Source organism: Protomyctophum bolini (genome assembly GCF_963924005.1).
Source record: "Protomyctophum bolini genome assembly, chromosome: 16".
Classification (NCBI taxonomy): domain Eukaryota; kingdom Metazoa; phylum Chordata; class Actinopteri; order Myctophiformes; family Myctophidae; genus Protomyctophum; species Protomyctophum bolini.
The window spans coordinates 22,899,155-22,917,341 of record NC_137877.1 but is presented as its reverse complement, the minus strand read 5'-3'; the positions used below and the strand labels follow the sequence as shown (position 1 = coordinate 22,917,341).

Genomic DNA, 18,187 nt, shown 5'->3' with positions numbered 1-18,187 from the left:
ATTGGGCTAATCCCAGGTCTGAAAGGCACGCGGGGGGAGGGACATGATCATAACGGTGGCTCGTGGACCCACCGCCACATCAAAGCGCTTTCGCTCATGGGTTTGCAAAAAAAGAAAGAAGGAAAAAATTGACTCACTGATGAAGAGCTGAGCCAAGTTTTGAAGAAGAAGAGGAGGAGGAGGAGGAGGGTGGTGGATGGGGTCACTTAGGGAGATAGACAACTTCAAAGGTCCCCCCCCCTCTTATTTCTCTGCGTAGCAGAACGGCTAAACGGCACAGAAGATGTATGATATGTCTACAGAACGCTGCTGCTGCCGTGCAGAACGTGGCGTCATCTGACAGGGAGGCGAGGGGCGACCCCATCACTGACACCTCTGAAACAAACATGGGTTTAACCCTAGAACACTAAACCTTAATCTTGTCACACCATCACTAAACCTGGGAATATTTTACCCGATATAATTGAGGTACTCTTCTTTAATATGAAATCTGTGAACAAATTTGGGTATTATTTAAAAATATTCCCCCAAAACACAAACATGGTCCACCCATTCCTGGGACATGTGAGAATGGTCCAGTGATAATTGCATCGCATACCATTGTGGGAGTATGGGATTTGTTTTATCACTCAACCCGGATAAAATCACCTGAACACCTGAATCACCACACACACAAAAAAAGAACGTGGCCAGGGAAACACACCTACCTTCTAGGTTGTCACTGAGCATCCTGAAGGTACCGACGGACCCCACCCACATCAGCAACATTATGAAAATACGATGGTGTCGTGCGGCGTGTGCAGAAAATAACCAATCTCACAACCTTGTGAGCTTGTAGATCGCCTATTTTCTGCACGTCATAGTGGTGTGCCGAAAATCCGGCTTATCCCTTGGTTTGAGTGATCGCTTTCGGTGTAATCTGACATACCTGATGGATGACAGGAATATTTGGCTGTCAACAGATAGTTTGACATAGGTGGTTTTCCAAGTGTTTGCTAACATGAGACAAGGCCTGACGTTTCTGTATTCACTGTAAAACAAAAACTAGCTTTTCATCCAACGTGGCCATGATATCTGGCGGATTCCAGTAATTACCTGTCACTTTAACTAAGCAGACATTTGGGTTTTTTGGAATTAAAAAGGACTTCCAAATGATCTCTGATGTGCCAGAGGGGGGCTGATAAACTGAGAAAGGACCCAAGGCAGCCATCGCAGCCAAATTTTGGAATGGTTTTAATTCTCTGTTATTTCAAGCCCACATCACTAACTCTGTTCGTTTCACAGGGTGCTTTTTGCCAGCTCTGTTCTGAACCTTTGTGAGCTGATGGCCCTCCGCCCCGACCTGGCAGGCCTCAAGAAGATCCTCTACTTCCATGAGAACCAGCTGGTCTATCCAGTCCGCAAGGACCAGGAGAGAGACTTCCAGTATGGCTACAACCAGGTCCTCTCATGGTAAAAAAGAAATTTGTCCAAACTTAAGCCATGGTTTATATATACTTCATTGCTCGCTCTGTGTCGCTCGTCAAAAATAGCCGATCTATAAGCTCAGCAGACGCGTTGATAGTTCGACTCACAACGTGGCGCATCGCACCACTTTGTGAGCTTGTATATCGGCTGTTTTGTGACGTGCAGCACAGACACCGTTGAGTTGCAGACTATAAGTTAGGCATTATATTTTCAGTACAGGTTCTCATGGTAACAGGGCCTGTTTCATGTCCGTCTGTATATCCATTATCATAATGCAGCTCTTGCTTTTAAGCTCATAAAAAAGAGAGAGAGAGAGATGTCAAAGTGGAACTGTCCCAAGTAACAATAAGCGGGAGCAATAAACAATGAAAATTAAGCGTACGCATAATTACCCTATTTGTTTGTACACAGAGAAAAGAAACACACTACTCAACTGTAATAGTTTGTCTTAATGAGCATGTCAGGGCGCACATGATTGGTTAATTACTGTGGCCCGACATGATGCTCTCTGGGTAATTGAAGTCACTCTTGTCGTGGCGGCGGCGTTGTCATTAATCAGAGGGCTAACAGTAAAGAGAGAGGCACTCTAAAAGAAAACTGATTGTTGTTGATCTGCATAGGGCAACATGTCAATAACTCAGCTCCGCGCGGCGCACTCCATCTAGTTTAATGTCATTAAGCCAGTCAAATATGGCAACATTAAATAATATGCTACTCAAAGCGAATGGATCATTAAGAGACATTTGATTGGATTGAAGCCAGATTGCTCGGCTAATTTGAATTATAATGCAGTCTGCCTTTTATAATGAAAGAGAACGGGGGTCCCATTTAGGGGCCACTGATGAACACTTGCAGCGCCTGAGCAAAAAGCCCCAATTTGTCCTCGGCCGTGGCCGGTAAATAGCAGATCTCAAGCTCACAACGTATAGCTTGCTGATCTGCTATTTCCGGACCCGTATAAGCGACCATTTCTCAAGTAACACAAGTAAGTCTGCTGACCTCACTTTCAGAACTACGTACTAGTCATGTAATACCAATGGTTCTATTCCAACACAGGATTTAGAGCAGGTAGACCAACTGCAACCAGTGCAGTTGTGTTAGTTATATTAACATACTCTTAGGGTTTCCCCCAGTCTGTAGGCCAGTTCAGTTCTAAACGTCAGAAAGATGGTATGGTAGAGTTGTTTTCCATCATGTACACGCTCCCTCACAGGAGAGCATGCACTATGGCTGAACGATCATATCAGTCAACATGCAAAATATTAACATTGCAAAAGGAAACGATATGGACAATTGGACATAGATTGGTTGACTTCAAAATAAGAACACTTTGCCCAGTAAAGAAAATGCAATATTGACTTATTTTGTGTGAACCCATAGGCACAATATATACAGTAAGATAGAAGATATCTGGTCATGCGTTCACCCTCCGGTACATACTATAGTAGACTTTCCTTTTCATCCTTGGGGGACTCTAACATACAGATTGGTACTTAAATGATGTTTTATTCATTAACTAAGATTAACTAAGGATTGCAGCTTTAAAGGGTAAGACCACTTTTTTGGTTGTTTTCCTACCTTATTATGGGCAAGCTAAGTCCATTCCATGAGTTATTTCGCTCCGTTGTGTTGTTTATTAGCAATTTAAGAAATAAAAAATAGTCGCTCATTGACGGGGAAACGGCTCTCAAAGTCACTCTTTTAGCACATGAACCAACGCAACTGATTCTGACAGTTTATGACATCAGGAAAACTCATGCGGTTTTATTTTCGTCTTTTAAGATAGATTTATAAAGTTACTATTTTAGTCGGAGATAGACTGAAGCAGTACTACGGCGTTCCCAACTCTCGCGGGGTCGTCTTGCGAGGTTTACACACTTATTCTAAAGTGTCTTCTAAAGTGTCTCCCTCAAACACGTCCATTGTGTATGTTTTTAGTGACAAGTGGACGAGATCAAATCCATTTGTTTACATTCCCGTCGTTTCCAATAAGTTAGTGGTGTACAGTTTTGGTCCAATCGGATCGTTTTTTTACTCAACGTGAACAGCAGTTGATTCGGTCGGCGTAGGCATACCTACTGGAAGTCAATGGACACTATTTCTTATTTCTTAAATTGCTAATAAACAACACAACGGAGCGAATTAACTCATGGAATGGAATAGTTTGCCCATAATAAGGTAAGAAAACAACCCAAACCTCTAAAAAAGTGGTCTTACCCTTTAAGTTTTAACCTAGTCTTAAAGAACTGATTCTGTCTTCTATATATTCTAACTAACGGTTTTCAGAAAAAAACGAATGTTTCTATATTAGTGGTTCTCAAACTTTCTCATGTCAAAGACCCCCAAAATTATATGTATTTGGCCGTGGACCCTCATCTTCAAATATTTGCTTCCACCCACCTTATGAGTAAAAATAGATATAAATAAATAATCAATCAATCATATGGGAGATAGACAATATATGGGAGAATATATATATTCAAAGATTTGAACACATTTTCACGAGTATAAATTATGGTTCAAGTTGTTAAAATAAAAAATGACACAGATGTTTTCCCTGTTTTAATGGGTTGTAATAAGTAGTCAGATGAACTCTCATTCTCTCTCCTGCTCCTCTACTCTGACCCCCAGCTTGGTGGCAGATGTGGTGGCGTTCAACTCCGCTTTCAACATGGAGTCCTTCCTGTCCTCCATCGGCACGTTCATGAAGAGGATGCCTGACCACCGGCCCAAGAACCTGGCCGGCCTCCTCCGCCAAAAGTGCTGCGTGCTCCACTTCCCCCTGCAATTCCCCTGTGTCACAAGGTCAGTGTCATCGTCGTCCTCCCCTGGCCCCAGTCCTTTTGCCTTTGAGGGACAACCGGTACCAACTGATTAAAGAAAAGCACCAGGCCCGGGTGCCGCTTAATCCGGCCCAGAGAGCTTGATAGAGTTTGTGAAGGAAGGCACGGTTAATGGCGGTCTGCAAAGATGTTCGCTAGAAGTCAAGATTAGTGCAAACGCAGTTCTACCGGAGCCGCCGGTAGAAACTACTCAGTTGCAGCAGATGAGCCTGATTAATAAGAGCTTTGGTTCTCAACCTTTTTATACTGAAGTACCACCTCAGAAAAAAGCTCTCCAAGTACCACCATCATAACTGATGTTAAAATACAGGAGCGTATACCTGCCCTTTTTGTTCCATTCCTAAGCCAATAATCAGTGACTGATGATATTTCTAATGTGATTAATCCGTTCTCAAATCTTCTATTAACGGCTAGGTGTGCTGTAATGCTCATTTCAACACGGTTGGATAGCCTACTTCAACCAATTGCTTGGTCAGAAGAACTACCTGTAGTAGTAATATAAATTTCATTCCACTTTTGTCTTTTTTCTCCTTTTTGTGTACCACCAGAGGGGGGCTTAAGTACTACCAGTGGTTGGGAACCTCTGAATGAGAGAGAGAGAGAGAGAGAGAGAGAAGAGAGAGAGAGATAGTTAGTTTGTGTGCATGTGTGCGTGAATAAAGCTGCAGATCATCAGTAATCGGCAGAGAGTGCAAGACGCGTTAGCGCTCCTGCATGCCACAATTGAATGGGTTCTAGCCAGGCGTTTTTGTTTTGAAAGGAAAATGCATGTGGTCTCTAAGGCTACATTGCTATACTGTGTGTTTGTTCATTAACGGGGGTCTCCATGTCTCTCCAGGTCGTCATTACTAACCCTGCCAATCATGGGTTTTGACGTGCTTTTTTCAAAAGCCCATACCACCAATCACATGTTTTGACATGTTTTTTGTGTTTTTTGAGTGGTGCAACCACTCCCTTACGGAGCTGTGTGTGGGTGGCTGGCTGGGTGGCTGGGTGCGTCTGAGCACGAAAACAGCATGGTTGTTTTTCACCACCTGTGCGCAACCTAACACACACACAAAGACACACATATACTGGTGATTTTGGGTGTGCCAGTACAGTACAGTACAGTAGAGGGTACAGTAGAGGGACCCCCACACGGTAACTCTGTCATTTCTCAACCGTTTCGGACGCGGGCGGCTCGCCTGAATCAGGCCGGCACCCTGGGTGCGTTCCTGTGGGTCTGGGTGGAACACCCGTTCACCGTTCGAGTCCCAATGAATTCAAGAACCATAAAATCACGTGGCCGCTAAAACCCGCCTCCCATCCACTCCCATTTTAGAATTAGATCATTTTCTAGAACGCTCTCATATATCCCTTCCTGTATCGTTCCACTGATCTTATCCTTATCATGCACATTGGTACACATTATCTCTGTATAGGGCATAGCATTGGCCGTGGTTTTCTGGTTCCACTGAAAAATATCCAATAAATTTTTCCCAAAGAGATTTACAAAACTATTTATATAAATTATTTTTAGTCTAGAATCAAGCCATCATGAGTGACCATAAAACCTGATATTTAATTTTAAATTCCCTTTGTTTAGCGTTTTCTTCAGAGAATCAAAGGTTTTATGGGCATGACTCAACAGGATCCTGGATGACTTGGATTCTAGGCTTAAAATATATATAGGCTTATATAAATATATTTTTAATCTCTATGGGAACAATGAATGGCTGAGTTTTCAGTGGAACCAGAAAACCACGCCCACTGCTATGCCCTATAGTCATGTGATCAAGACGGATCTGTCCGGTTTTCCATATTCCATCCGATTGGCTTACAAAGTTTGCAGGATTTGTCGTTTTTTAACAAAATGCCTCAAATCATTTTTTTTACATGACATTTTGCACTCACATTCCGTGGAATAAATCCCACCCTTTTCACATTGGCCTTTTTTAGCGCCACCAGCAGGTGGAATTTTGCTCCGTCTTTTTGGAACAAAATGCATCAAAACATGAATTTGAATGTCCAATTGCGGTCAAAGGCTAAGAAGAAATGCTACCCTTTTCACATTTGCCTATTATAGCACCACCAGGAGACCACAATATCCTACCTGACCTGGTGGAGGATATCTGTGCTCCAAGTAGCACTTTTTCTAGTTTGTACTGAACTTGAATGCGAATTGGAATGAGGATTTCGCAATTTTCTTGCCTTTACTATATTGCCTACAGTAGTTGACTTTTCCCAAATAGAATTATACGCACATATGAATTATAAAAACAACAATCCCAGTGGATCCAGGATTAGATCCAGGTTCCTCTTTATAAACTGTTGTCTTGGTTCAGTGGAGAGGGGTGGTACTTTTTTATTGCCCCGTTCCAAAACAATGCACTGCGAAACAGGCCCGAGGAAAGTCCTGGGCTCCACAGCGAAGGCTCTGTTTCTCATTAAGGGTCCAAATTAACAGCAGCCACTTCTTCACATGAAAACGACAAGATCATAACACGGCCCGGGATTTTGGGAATATCGGCATTGAAAACATTACAATGACGTTCACGTTAATCCTGAATGAGATTATTTGCAGAAATCAGGTGTGAGAGCCAGCCCACCGACCGTGTAACCCCTGGGGATATGGTTTTGGTCATGCCACAGCGGGACATTCCGTTATAAACTAACACCATAGTGCTCATGATTTTGTTTTTTGGGGGGGGCGTGCTCTGCATTTCTGGAATAAAATCATAAAATAAAAAAATAAAATCATAAACACATCATGGAGTTTTTCAGCAATTTGGGGGCTGCCTCCTTTCAAGCCGTGCCATTCTCAGGGGTGACTGAATACAGAGGGAAAAAGATGAAAGGCTCACCCAAGTGCACACATTGTTACGAGCGTACTCTCGTGGCATATTATTGCTAATTATTATAGGCCCTAGTCCCCCTTAGGAGATGCCTTGTCCATGAAACTCGTGTGTGAGTGTTTTCTGTGACCCCCGCCTGCAGTAATTGTGTCACACAGTCTTTATTTTACGGCCTTTCCATCTCGCGGAGGGGGCAGCGAGTGTGTTGCGTGAAGCCAGTCAACTCTGATATCGTCGGGGCAAAAACCTCCTATCTCCATGCGTTTTGTGTTTTTTTTTCCCAGTAAATTAACGGCCTACTTGATCATACTACAGCGTCACACAAAAGCATCAACAGTAGCAGTGAAACGTGGCGTGAAGAGATACTATTTTTAATGCTTTTGAAGGTTTTGGTCATTATGAGGTTCCCACCCGACAGAGACGATAATCAGTGGATTGGCTTCACTGTTCACTCCCCTCCACCCCTGCAGCCCCCCAAACCGCTTCAGCAGTGACATGTTAAATTCAGCACAGCGAGTATTGCCTGAACTTATACCCGGCCGCACGCTGGTTGTTGCCCAAGGAAAATACTCTAATCCACAGGCTCACAATGTGTCACGGTGTCGACGCATTGCGAACTTGAAGATCGCCTATTCTTCGTGGTCAATGATCAGACTTATGATTGTTGACGTTTTTTTCGTGTGACACACATATTTCGTATTTCCTACCTTATTAGGGAGCCCGATGCGACAACACCGGGGAGCGTCTGTGTTTCTTTGAGCGTCTTCTAATTGTGTGTGTGTGTGTGTGTGTTTGTGTGTGTGTGTGTGTGTGTGTTTGCATGGACCTCTGCATGTTTTCATGTGTACTCGCCCGCGTAAAGAAACGCTGAAAGTGAGCTGCCATGGCTGACGCAGGCCTCTCGCCCAGAGTGTTTTTCAGCTCATTTTCAGATGGTAATTTGCCTGATCCAAAGCAAACTCACAGAGTGTAAGTAAGCGATTATATGCATGGCCGACAATCCCTCAAACATGCCTGCGGTCCTTTTCCAAACACAGTTAGTCCAGCTCTTTGAAAATATAAAACGCTCGGAGAAACAAATGGCAGAGGGGAGAAATACCAGATGATTTTCCTGCATAGGTATTCATATGTCGCCGCTCTCTCTCTCTCTCTCTCTCTCTCTCTCTCTCTCTCTCTCTCTCTCTCTCTCTCGGTGTGTTTATGTGTGTGTGTAAGGTCTTCTCCATCCAAGCATTTGAAAGCCATGTGATGACTCTTGTAGCGAAACGCTACCAGGCCAAATGAACAAAACTAAAAGAGCTTCTTTTTTGGCGGGGGTGGGCTGGGGGGGAAGGGGGGGCACTGAGCAGCGAGGGCTCTTTGTGGTCGGTGTGTTTGTGGTATCCATCTATCAATCGGCTTTTGAGGGGTGGACTTTTGTAATTTAATAGCGATTGACCTGAGCCAGCAGAAACCTGCGGTGGCAGACAAAGCCATCACATTTATCATGGGAGAGCAGCAGGGCATTGACTTTCTTTGAGTATTGTCAATCCGCTGGTATGGTATAGAAGAGGCGGGGAACTCGGAGGGGTAATCAAATCAATGCGGTCCCACCACGTGATCAGCAGGTGCCAAATTCTGGCGAGCCGGGTACCCCACTGCCTTTCTCACATTCGCCTCCCCGTTCCTCCTCCTTTGCTTTTGTGCAGTTGTCAGGCCGAGCGCGTGTTGTTTTTTTCTTCTTTTTCCTCAGGAGGTGATCGCAGTCAGGTGTTGAAAGTAGAGCTTGATTATTTTCATCATGATTAGGGTTTTGTTGCTTCGCTCCCCGACCAAAATATTTGCTTTAAAAAGCTTTGATGATGATGGATCTGAATGTGCACGTGCGCAGGCGCGCACACGTGTGTGTGTGTGTGTGTGTGTGTGTGCGTGTTTTCCCCCCTTTTCTTTTTCTTTCTATGGCAGGTCTTTCATTGTTTAGGTCTGGAGACAAAGGGAGTCCTCTTATGTGTGGCAAAGTGTTCCTGCATTGAAAGGATATGAATGCAGGTTTCAGCTTCAAACTTGAAAGAGTTAGATTTTTTTCTCTTTTTTCTTTCTTTCCTTTTCTTCAGACCTCCCCATTTGATGGACCGGTTTTCATTAAGTCCCTTAACTCGCTGCAGATAACTGAAGCTACTTTTAAGTTGATTAGGAAAACGTTCTTTCTTTGGCTACTTTTAAAAAGGCATTGATGTGGCTCCTTGTGAAGCAGTCAGTCAGTCAGCTCAGGTCTCAGTGTGATTGACTCCTGGAACAGCGCGCTGCCTGCAGCAGATGGCAGGATATCCTGTTTGAAACGTTCCTTTGAGAAGTTCAAATGCGACTGGACGTCTTTCCAAGAAGATGAAGATGGTAAACCAGAGAGCAAATCAAGATGTTGCATATACCCATCACAAACCCAATGATATTTGATACAAATGTTTTTCGTAATAAGCCCTATATTTAATAATGCTTATAGTTTGTATTTAGATTATCTTACATCAGTACGAAAAAGCATTTCATTAGTTTTGGGCACAAACAGGGAAATGTTTTGCCCTGTTTTCTGTCTTTCTTTTTTTCTTTTAAGACATACTGTTTATTTTTTTAGAGCATATGCCCTTCCGCCACAAAGAGAATATATAAGGAAAATGCCGCCCCTGAGGTATAGTAGGTCTTCCAGACTATGGACAGGACATCTGAAGGCATTCCTTGCCACGTGTGCTGCTAAGTAAGTCTGTTTAGCCCTGGGACTGTGGACTAATTGGAGACACTGAAGCATCGGGGCAGAATAATCTCATACACAAAGCTGAGTCCCCCTGCATGTATGGGGAAGAAGATGCCCTCTGAAACAGGTGTGGGCTGTTTTTTTTTTCCTGGTGAATTGTAATTGCGAGGCAACCAAATAGGACTCTAGGGTGCTGAAGCTGTGCTCACACAAGCATGTGTCTATTGACTTAATAGGATAATGATATGACAGGAATTGACATTTAAAGCCACCCTGAATGTCATTTACTTTATTTATGCTGGGTCCACCAGGGATCTGTACTGGGTCCACTCCTTTTTCTACGTATACACCAAATCAGTTTGACGGAAAAATGGTGATGCTGTACATAGCCGATCTACAAGCTCACAACACGTCAGAATGTTCACGTATTATGACATTTCCAAGAATAGGGACACTAGGGTTCATGCGGTTCATGTGCCTTATATGGAAATGTTCCTTTTTTACCTTAAGAGCACAGGATTCCCCTCAAGGGTTTATACTAGATCTATCTTAATTGTTTACTTTCTAAAGCAGTATGGCACAAGATGACCCGAGTACATTACCTCATAATCCTGCTTTGCTTTGTGCCATCTTACATTCTAATCTTGCGAAGGGGGGGTGGGGTGACAGCGTTTTAACTAGACCAGACAATGGACTCATCCGCTAACCTTTTACGGGGCGGTTGAAAGCCTTGTACAGTAAGTCACCATTTGGTGCCCAGGGCCTCATCCAGGGCCACTCATCCTCAGATGACCTGACACTCATCTCTCTCAAATCTCCTCTTTGATTACTTCCAAGTTGCCACCGGACTGCGTGCCATGACTCCGAGCCGTGGCGCGGGCTTGATGAGTATAAACATTGGGCGGGGGGGGGGGGGGTCTCCTAATCACACCGCCCATGTCTTAAGCTCATCGGTGACTTGATGAAAACAGCTGTCCGCCACCTTTTTTCTCCCCTATGCTTATTCGACGTCACACCTCCAGTTCTCTAATCCTTTCAAATAGTCTGCTCTGGCATGCCTGTGTCCATCAAAGTCCTTAGGTTACGGCCCAGGGGAAAGCACCGAACAGCGCGCCCATAGGGGCTCACTGCGAGGTTTGTTGCTGGTGTGTACAGTGAAACTTGAGGTACGGCGGTGCCTCGGCTTTCAGTCGCTCGTGTGCCAGGAGCGACCACAATTAGGTCCATATGGCGCTTTGAAGTTGGGGGGATCTAACTGTGATGAATGGGAATGAATTAAGGATCAAACCCTGCATTGGTGATTTGTCCTTAATACCAAAGTTTAGCTAACACATGCTGGCATCTGTTCAGTGATGACATAAGCAAGAAAAACGGGTGTTTTCAAAACACGGCTACACAATTGAATAATCTGAACTCCAGGGGAACTGCACGTTGTTCATGCCAAATATCAGAGGCGTGTAAGGAAATTAGACAGTAGAATTTATTCCTCAACTTAAGCATTCTGGCATTACGCTGTCATAAAAAAAAGAATATATATATAATATATATATAGTAGTTCACCTTTGCACAAATAGCAAGCTGCATTTCCAAGTAAGCAGTTGGGATCCTAATAATTGCAGGCTTAACTGGTACAGACAGTGAGTGAAGAGTGATTTGATGCTAAGTAACACATAGGTATGTCTCGGCTACTGCCACTGAGGCAACAGCCTCCCGATCCGGCGTGCAGATCGGCGTGACAAGACCGTTCCCACATCCCTGACCTGAGGTGGCTCCCCAAGAGCTCCCTGGAGAATCCTCTTCCTCCTCTCATTGTCTTAAATGTTTACGAAAGGCTTCAAGTGAGATTTACTCCTCGTTCGGATGCAGAAAGGAAAATGACAAGCATGTAACCATGGCTGCTTCACAAGTGAATGACATCATGGGGACGCGCGGTGCGGGGAGGGTTTTTTAATTGGAACAGAATGACTTCTGAAGCGCGCTTCCCTGGAGACCGATGGCGCTTGTGTGTACAATGGAACGCGCCACATGTATCCAGTGATCCAACTCGCTAAAATAATACTCGTTTCTGCTGGCCAAACATGCTCACACAGTCAAGTGGTTCTTTGGGCCCTAGATTTTTTTTTTGACAAGGGCAATTTTGTTTCTGGGACCCAGGTTTTGTCTTGGTTCCAAATCCCCAGAATCAATTCCAGTACCTGTCACATTTTAAAATGTGGTTTGTATTTTAGATATTACATCTTGATACATGAACAATACTACTGTATATAGCATAGATTTGTTTGTTTGCCGTTCTTGGAGGAACAAGAATGCCAGCAGCGCAGGTGATAGATTTTTATTGGCTTGTTGAAATGTGGGCATATTTCCAACTGAGGAGGCGGAAACATATTGCTTGTTGCAAGCCATTGAGTATTGTTGTTTCTTTCTTTTTTTGCAATGCATTGTCAACTAATTTTTATTTTTGTAACAAAACAAATCCCTCCGCATACATTGCACTCCGGAATTTACTGTACAGTACTGGTCCCAGCTCAACCTGGTTGGAAAATAAAATATTGAGTTATATTTGGTGTTTGTTAGGTTTTTATGGATACCTGCACAGCAGTTGCCCGCTCTTCTGTGGCCTGTCAATAATCTGCTTGGTGGTCCTGATTTTGCCGTCCATATGCATATTACATAATTTCAACTTATCCCCCAAAGATCTGCTATGAAAAGAATAAGGAAACAATTTATTTCTCTTGCTGGACTTTGATCTTTGCGGCGCCATCTCTTGACTAGACTAAAGGCAAAGTGCAAGTAGTGTCCTCGCTCCCTTTTCCGTCTCGATCTCCATCCAAGTCAGAACGCTCCTTTGTGAATTCCCCCGTAGGCCCTCTGACCACGGCCACGTCTGACGTCCACTCCACAGTGAAGTGGACTGCCGTCGCTGCTAGGAGTGCCCGGTGAGTGGTGGACTATAGTCGAAAAGTGGACCACGATCGCTTCTGACTAAAGGGTCAGCTCATAATGACTGTAATGTAGATCTTAATGTGCTCTAATGACCAGCTCAGTCCATGCCCACTGACAAACATCCCCTCTACCGGACGTGACCGGCCCCTCGTCAAAAAGCACCATCAGTGGGCGTTAAATGGCTGCAATTTTGAGCTTTATGATGATGAGATTGTTTTGAAGTGATGCCCCCAGGACAGTAACCTCAATGCTTTAAAACCTTTGGCCGCTTCCCTCTGACTCTGACCTAACAAAAGCCAGGCCAGTTTTAACCCTGAGGGGTTCCAGAGCATGGGATTCACACACAACCGGTCCACCTTTAACAGTGGCTTGAACTCTCTGGCACGGACAATCAAACATCAAACCACTTTACTTTTATGCAGTGTTATGCATCTCTGAAATCCTGCAGGTTTGACCTGCGGTTTGTCCTTTTGTTCAACTCTCTCGTTGAACATTTTGTGAGAGTGTCCTGGGGTAACTATGTTCTGAAGTCTTTGTTGCCCTTTGTGGTGTTAATTGCATATTTTGTATATCTTGTCTTTTTTAATATTTTTAAATTACACAAATTAATCTATAGACTTTGTTAATCATGGTCTGTCTCACACAATCGAGAAACATTTTTAGCTTTCAGATTCATTCATATTTCCTGATTTTAAATAAAAAATAAAATGGGATATTCATATGCTATGTGGGTACTATCATGTCTGACCTCCTTCCAAGAGACTGGTAGAATGTACATTTTCATTTCGGGGCACCATAAAACGCGGCGGTAACCCAATTATTCAGTGGCCTTGCGTCTGTATTGAATGAGTTCATAGCATAAAGGCCACTGGGCCTGCACACCGTGGCTCCCAGATCCATGCCGTTTTTCATTACCCGCTGGGAGAGACACTTGTGATTATTGCCAATAAAGGAAATTAGATCAAATGATTTTTGACTTTGACTCCCCCCTTCATCCTTTCACATTTAATCAAATGCACAGAGGTAAAGTCATCACAGAAATTGCTGTTGATTTATAAATAAGCTAATTGGTGGCATTCTCTCTAAGTACCCTCCCTCTCTCTCTCTCTCTCTCTCTCTCTCTCTCTCTCTCTCTCTCTCTCTCTCTCTCTCTCTCTCTCGTTCTCTCCCTCTCCCCGTCTCGCTCTCTTTCTGCCAGTAGACAGGAGCAGGTTTTTATTGCCGCTAGTCAAAACCTCTTCATCCAATTTCTAAAATGGCTTATCGAATAAAAATTTCCCAGGGGCCCCGCGAAGCAGCACCATTGGTCATACCTAACCACAACGCGCCTCCTTGTCAGCCCTCTGAATGGACGCCGGTACCAAGGAGATGAATCCATGTCCATATCTCTTATGTAATATATCCATCTACCCACTCCTCTCCACTTTGGCACTTTTATCAATGGGCCTGTCAAGGTAATGTCTCGCTGCTTTGGTTTCTGAAACGCTACTCTAAATTGCCTTTATAGATCCTAATAATGCAAGTGCTCGCTAGAGACGGGCAGTACCATAGCGTTTTGTCCTCCAGCCCCTTATGCCTTATGTTTCTGCGCATTCCTTATGCTAATTTCCGTACACCTAAGGCCATATTATCGCCCATTACAGTAGTCATTCTATCTCCCTGAGAGGGCTCTATTAGATCAGGGAGATAAGTGCTTTAGGTACTGCAGATGAATAAGGGAATGAGCATTAAGTCATTTTAGCCTTTAAGCGGTATCCCGCACAGAGGAATATGGGTTTGAATTGTTTTAGGTATTTTAAACTCTTAACTTAAGGTGTGCTCACAGCCTCTGTAATTTTTTTAATGTATTTTCATTCCCCTTCCTTTCCTGTGTGTGTGTGTGTGTGTGTGTGTGTGCATGAGAGGGAAGCATATAAAAGACTCTCCACTCTGACAAACACTCCTTCAAATACCTTGTTTTGACAGGTCTGTACACTTGATTCGTTATGGATGTGTCTGCCCAACAGTTCAGTTTTCTTCACCACTTTAAGTTTTAGTAGCGAGTCTATTTGTAAATCGCCTCTTTCTTTGCAATTCATGAAAACATTTTCTCAAAATGTTTGATCTATATATTAACATGCTCAAAATATTGATGCCAGCTTGTAAGTGGTTACATGTCACATATTTTTCACATAATGTTTGCCTACTTTTGCCAAATATGTGCCTATTATGCTATGCCCAGAATGTGGACGCTAGGTTTTAAGTCGATAATTTATGATGATTTCCAGAGAGAGTGGGACTATACAGTACAGTACACACACCATACAACAATACAGACTCTCAGTGTTACGTCTGCCAGCTACGATTGGTCATGGTGTGATGTCATTCTCTCGCCACAGATGACTTCTGGCGTCAGTCTTTGACAAAAATGTGTCAGCCCAACAACAGCAAAATAAGTAATATTTACCCTTGAGGCACCAATGGAAGGTTTTAAGATATTTTGTTGCTTGCGTGTTCACATGTTTTTGTTATTTAGATTTGTTTGCTTCAACACACATGTTAAGAATGTTATATTTAGATATAGCGTGTTGTTTAGACACTAGACAGATGCTAGGTTTTGTTTACCTGGTATCCTAGTTTCTTTGAAGCACTACATTACATTGTTCTCTTTGCACTCTACTTATGTCCATCCATTCATCTTCAACCGCTTATCCGTAGTCGGGTCGCGGGGTCAACAGCTCCACCAGAGAGCTCCAGACTTCCATCTCCAGAGCAACATTAGTAACTTGGTAACTGGTCTGCCCCAGGGTCTCCTCCCAGTGGGATGTGCATCGAGGACCTCCCTAGAGAGATGCTTGAGAGGCATCCTAACCAGATGCCGGAACCACCTAAGCTCTACTTATGTGACTTATTTGTTGTTTGTAGGGTTCATGCCATTTACTGATATCGTGTTGCTCTGGATAAGAGACTCTGCTAAATGTAAAAAAATATTGTATTATTAGTTATTTATTTTGTAATTTTAACATTTTAAAACTAAACAAATTTTATTTCCTCACTATTATGGGAAACCTAGATTCTCATGATAACGTGACTAAGATATACAGGACATGCACGCCATAACGACGATCCTCGACAAAACTCGTACATTTTGGTGAACAATGCTCTTTGCGCCGTGACTTCACAGAGAAAGAGCGTGCGCGAAAGAGAGTAGAGACAGGAGAAGAGTGGCCCCTCAACACTGTAGAGAGAGTAGAGACAGGATAAGAGTGGCCCCTCAACACTAGAGAGAGTAGAGACAGGAGAAGAGTGGCCCCATAACACTGTAGAGAGAGTAGAGACAGGAGAAGAGTGGCCCCTCAACACTGCTTCGAGAAGTGCCAGGATCCCTCTGTATGCCTCTGTGGAGCATGCAAAACAGCACTCCTCCCGCCCTCATAAATTCACCCTAGCCACGAAGACTTGCCCCGGTGCCAGCACTTCCAATGTGTTTCCCATTCCTCGTTGAATGACATCAGCATCTTTCCATACTTGCCCCCCAACCCCCCCCCCCCCCAGCCCACCCCCTCTCTCACCCTCTCTCACCCCCCCACAACCCCCAGTCCTGCTTCCTTGCACTCCCTCTCCAAGGAAAGCAAGCAAGCCGTCACAAGGCCAGGCAGAGTTTCAGTAGCGGTGGAAGATCCTTTGTTTGTTTTCGCTTGTGACTCTGTTGTTCTGCGATGCAAACCACTCGGAAGACGGATACAATCCTGTACCAGAAAGGCAGAAAGTCGTTTTTTTCTGTTTTTGTGGCCACTGAGATTAGTTGGGGAAATGGTGTTTACTGTGCGTACAAACAACTGCAGTTGATTAATTATATTTACTGTATTGTTTGTGTGTTTGTGTGTGTGTTTGTGTGTGTGTGTGTGTGTGTGTGTGTGTGTGTGTGTTTTTGCTGGACAGATTCCTCCCGAAGCACAAGCTTGTTCTACGCAGCAGGCCTGAAGGGTTGTCTCGTGATGTTGACATCAGCGGGCCACATACTCCACGGTAATCAAGGGCGTTGGTGATGACTGCTATCCATTGACCTTGGCCTTAATGGTGTAGTTTTAGGAACTTGGAGTAGCATTTGGCCATAGCAAATGACATCATTAACTTGGCATCTTTGTGTTTGAGGGGCAAACCACTGTAGTGTCAGTAGTAAGTGCAACATGGCTGAAATGTGGGAAAGGCTAATGTCTATTTTGTTGTACAGCTGTGGCACTCGCCAAAAAGGGTTTTAATGTCTTTTTGTTTTACTCTACTCAGTTATCATGTTACACATCAGTCATTTATTACATAAACCTCTGAGACACACATGCAGTTATTCGTCGTGGGGCCAACCAGTAGCAGCAGTACCATGAACACATTTTGTCCTTGTAATTACTAGGCTATCCCCATCTGTGCTTTTATATACTATATATGTGTGTGTGTGTGTGTGTGTGTGTGTGTGTGTATATATATATATATATATATATATATATATATATACACACACACACACACACACACACACACACACACACACACACTCACCAGTATATAAACACACCGTACATTATTGCAGTTATACAGATTCCTGATCGGTACAGATACTGTATCATTTTAGAATTGCAGCTGTAAGTGCTTGTTGTGACAGCAAATGCTCTTGATCCTTGAACTTTCAACCACAGCCCTCTTTTCTACTACTCACACTGTGTTGCCTCTTTTCTACTACTCACACTGTGTTGCCTCTTTTCTACTACTCACACTGTGTTACCTCTTTTCTACTACTCACACTGTGTTACCTCTTTTCTACTACTCACACTGTGTTGCCTCTTTTCTACTACTCACACTGTGTTACCTCTTTTCTACTACTCACACTGTGTTACCTCTTTTCTACTACTCACACTGTGTTGCCTCTTTTCTACTACTCACACTGTGTTACCTCTTTTCTACTACTCACACTGTGTTGCCTCTTTTCTACTACTCACACTGTGTTACCTCTTTTCTACTACTCACACTGTGTTACCTCTTTTCTACTACTCACACTGTGTTGCCTCTTTTCTACTACTCACACTGTGTTGCCTCTTTTCTACTACTCACACTGTGTTGCCTCTTTTCTACTACTCACACTGTGTTGCCTCTTTTCTACTACTCACACTGTGTTACCTCTTTTCTACTACTCACACTGTGTTACCTCTTTTCTACTACTCACACTGTGTTGCCTCTTTTCTACTACTCAATTCAATTCAATTCAAAGGGCTTTATTGGCATGAGAAAACATACGTTTACATTGCCAAAGCAGAAAGAACAATACAACAATACAGCAACTACTCACACTGTGTTACCTCTTTTCTACTACTCACACTGTGTTACCTCTTTTCTACTACTCACAC

General features: G+C 43.5%; 1 protein-coding gene across 1 annotated transcript in view; it reads left to right on the top strand.

The window, feature by feature from the left end:
• gtdc1 (glycosyltransferase-like domain containing 1) overlaps positions 1-18,187 on the top strand; it is a 52,467-nt gene that overhangs the window by 11,708 nt on the left and 22,572 nt on the right. Inside the window, exons 3-5 of the mRNA XM_080785314.1 lie at positions 1,285-1,452; positions 4,099-4,272; positions 16,734-16,820. Of these exons, the coding sequence (XP_080641440.1) occupies positions 1,285-1,452; positions 4,099-4,272; positions 16,734-16,820 (429 nt within the window). The remainder of the gene's footprint in view (positions 1-1,284; positions 1,453-4,098; positions 4,273-16,733; positions 16,821-18,187) is intronic.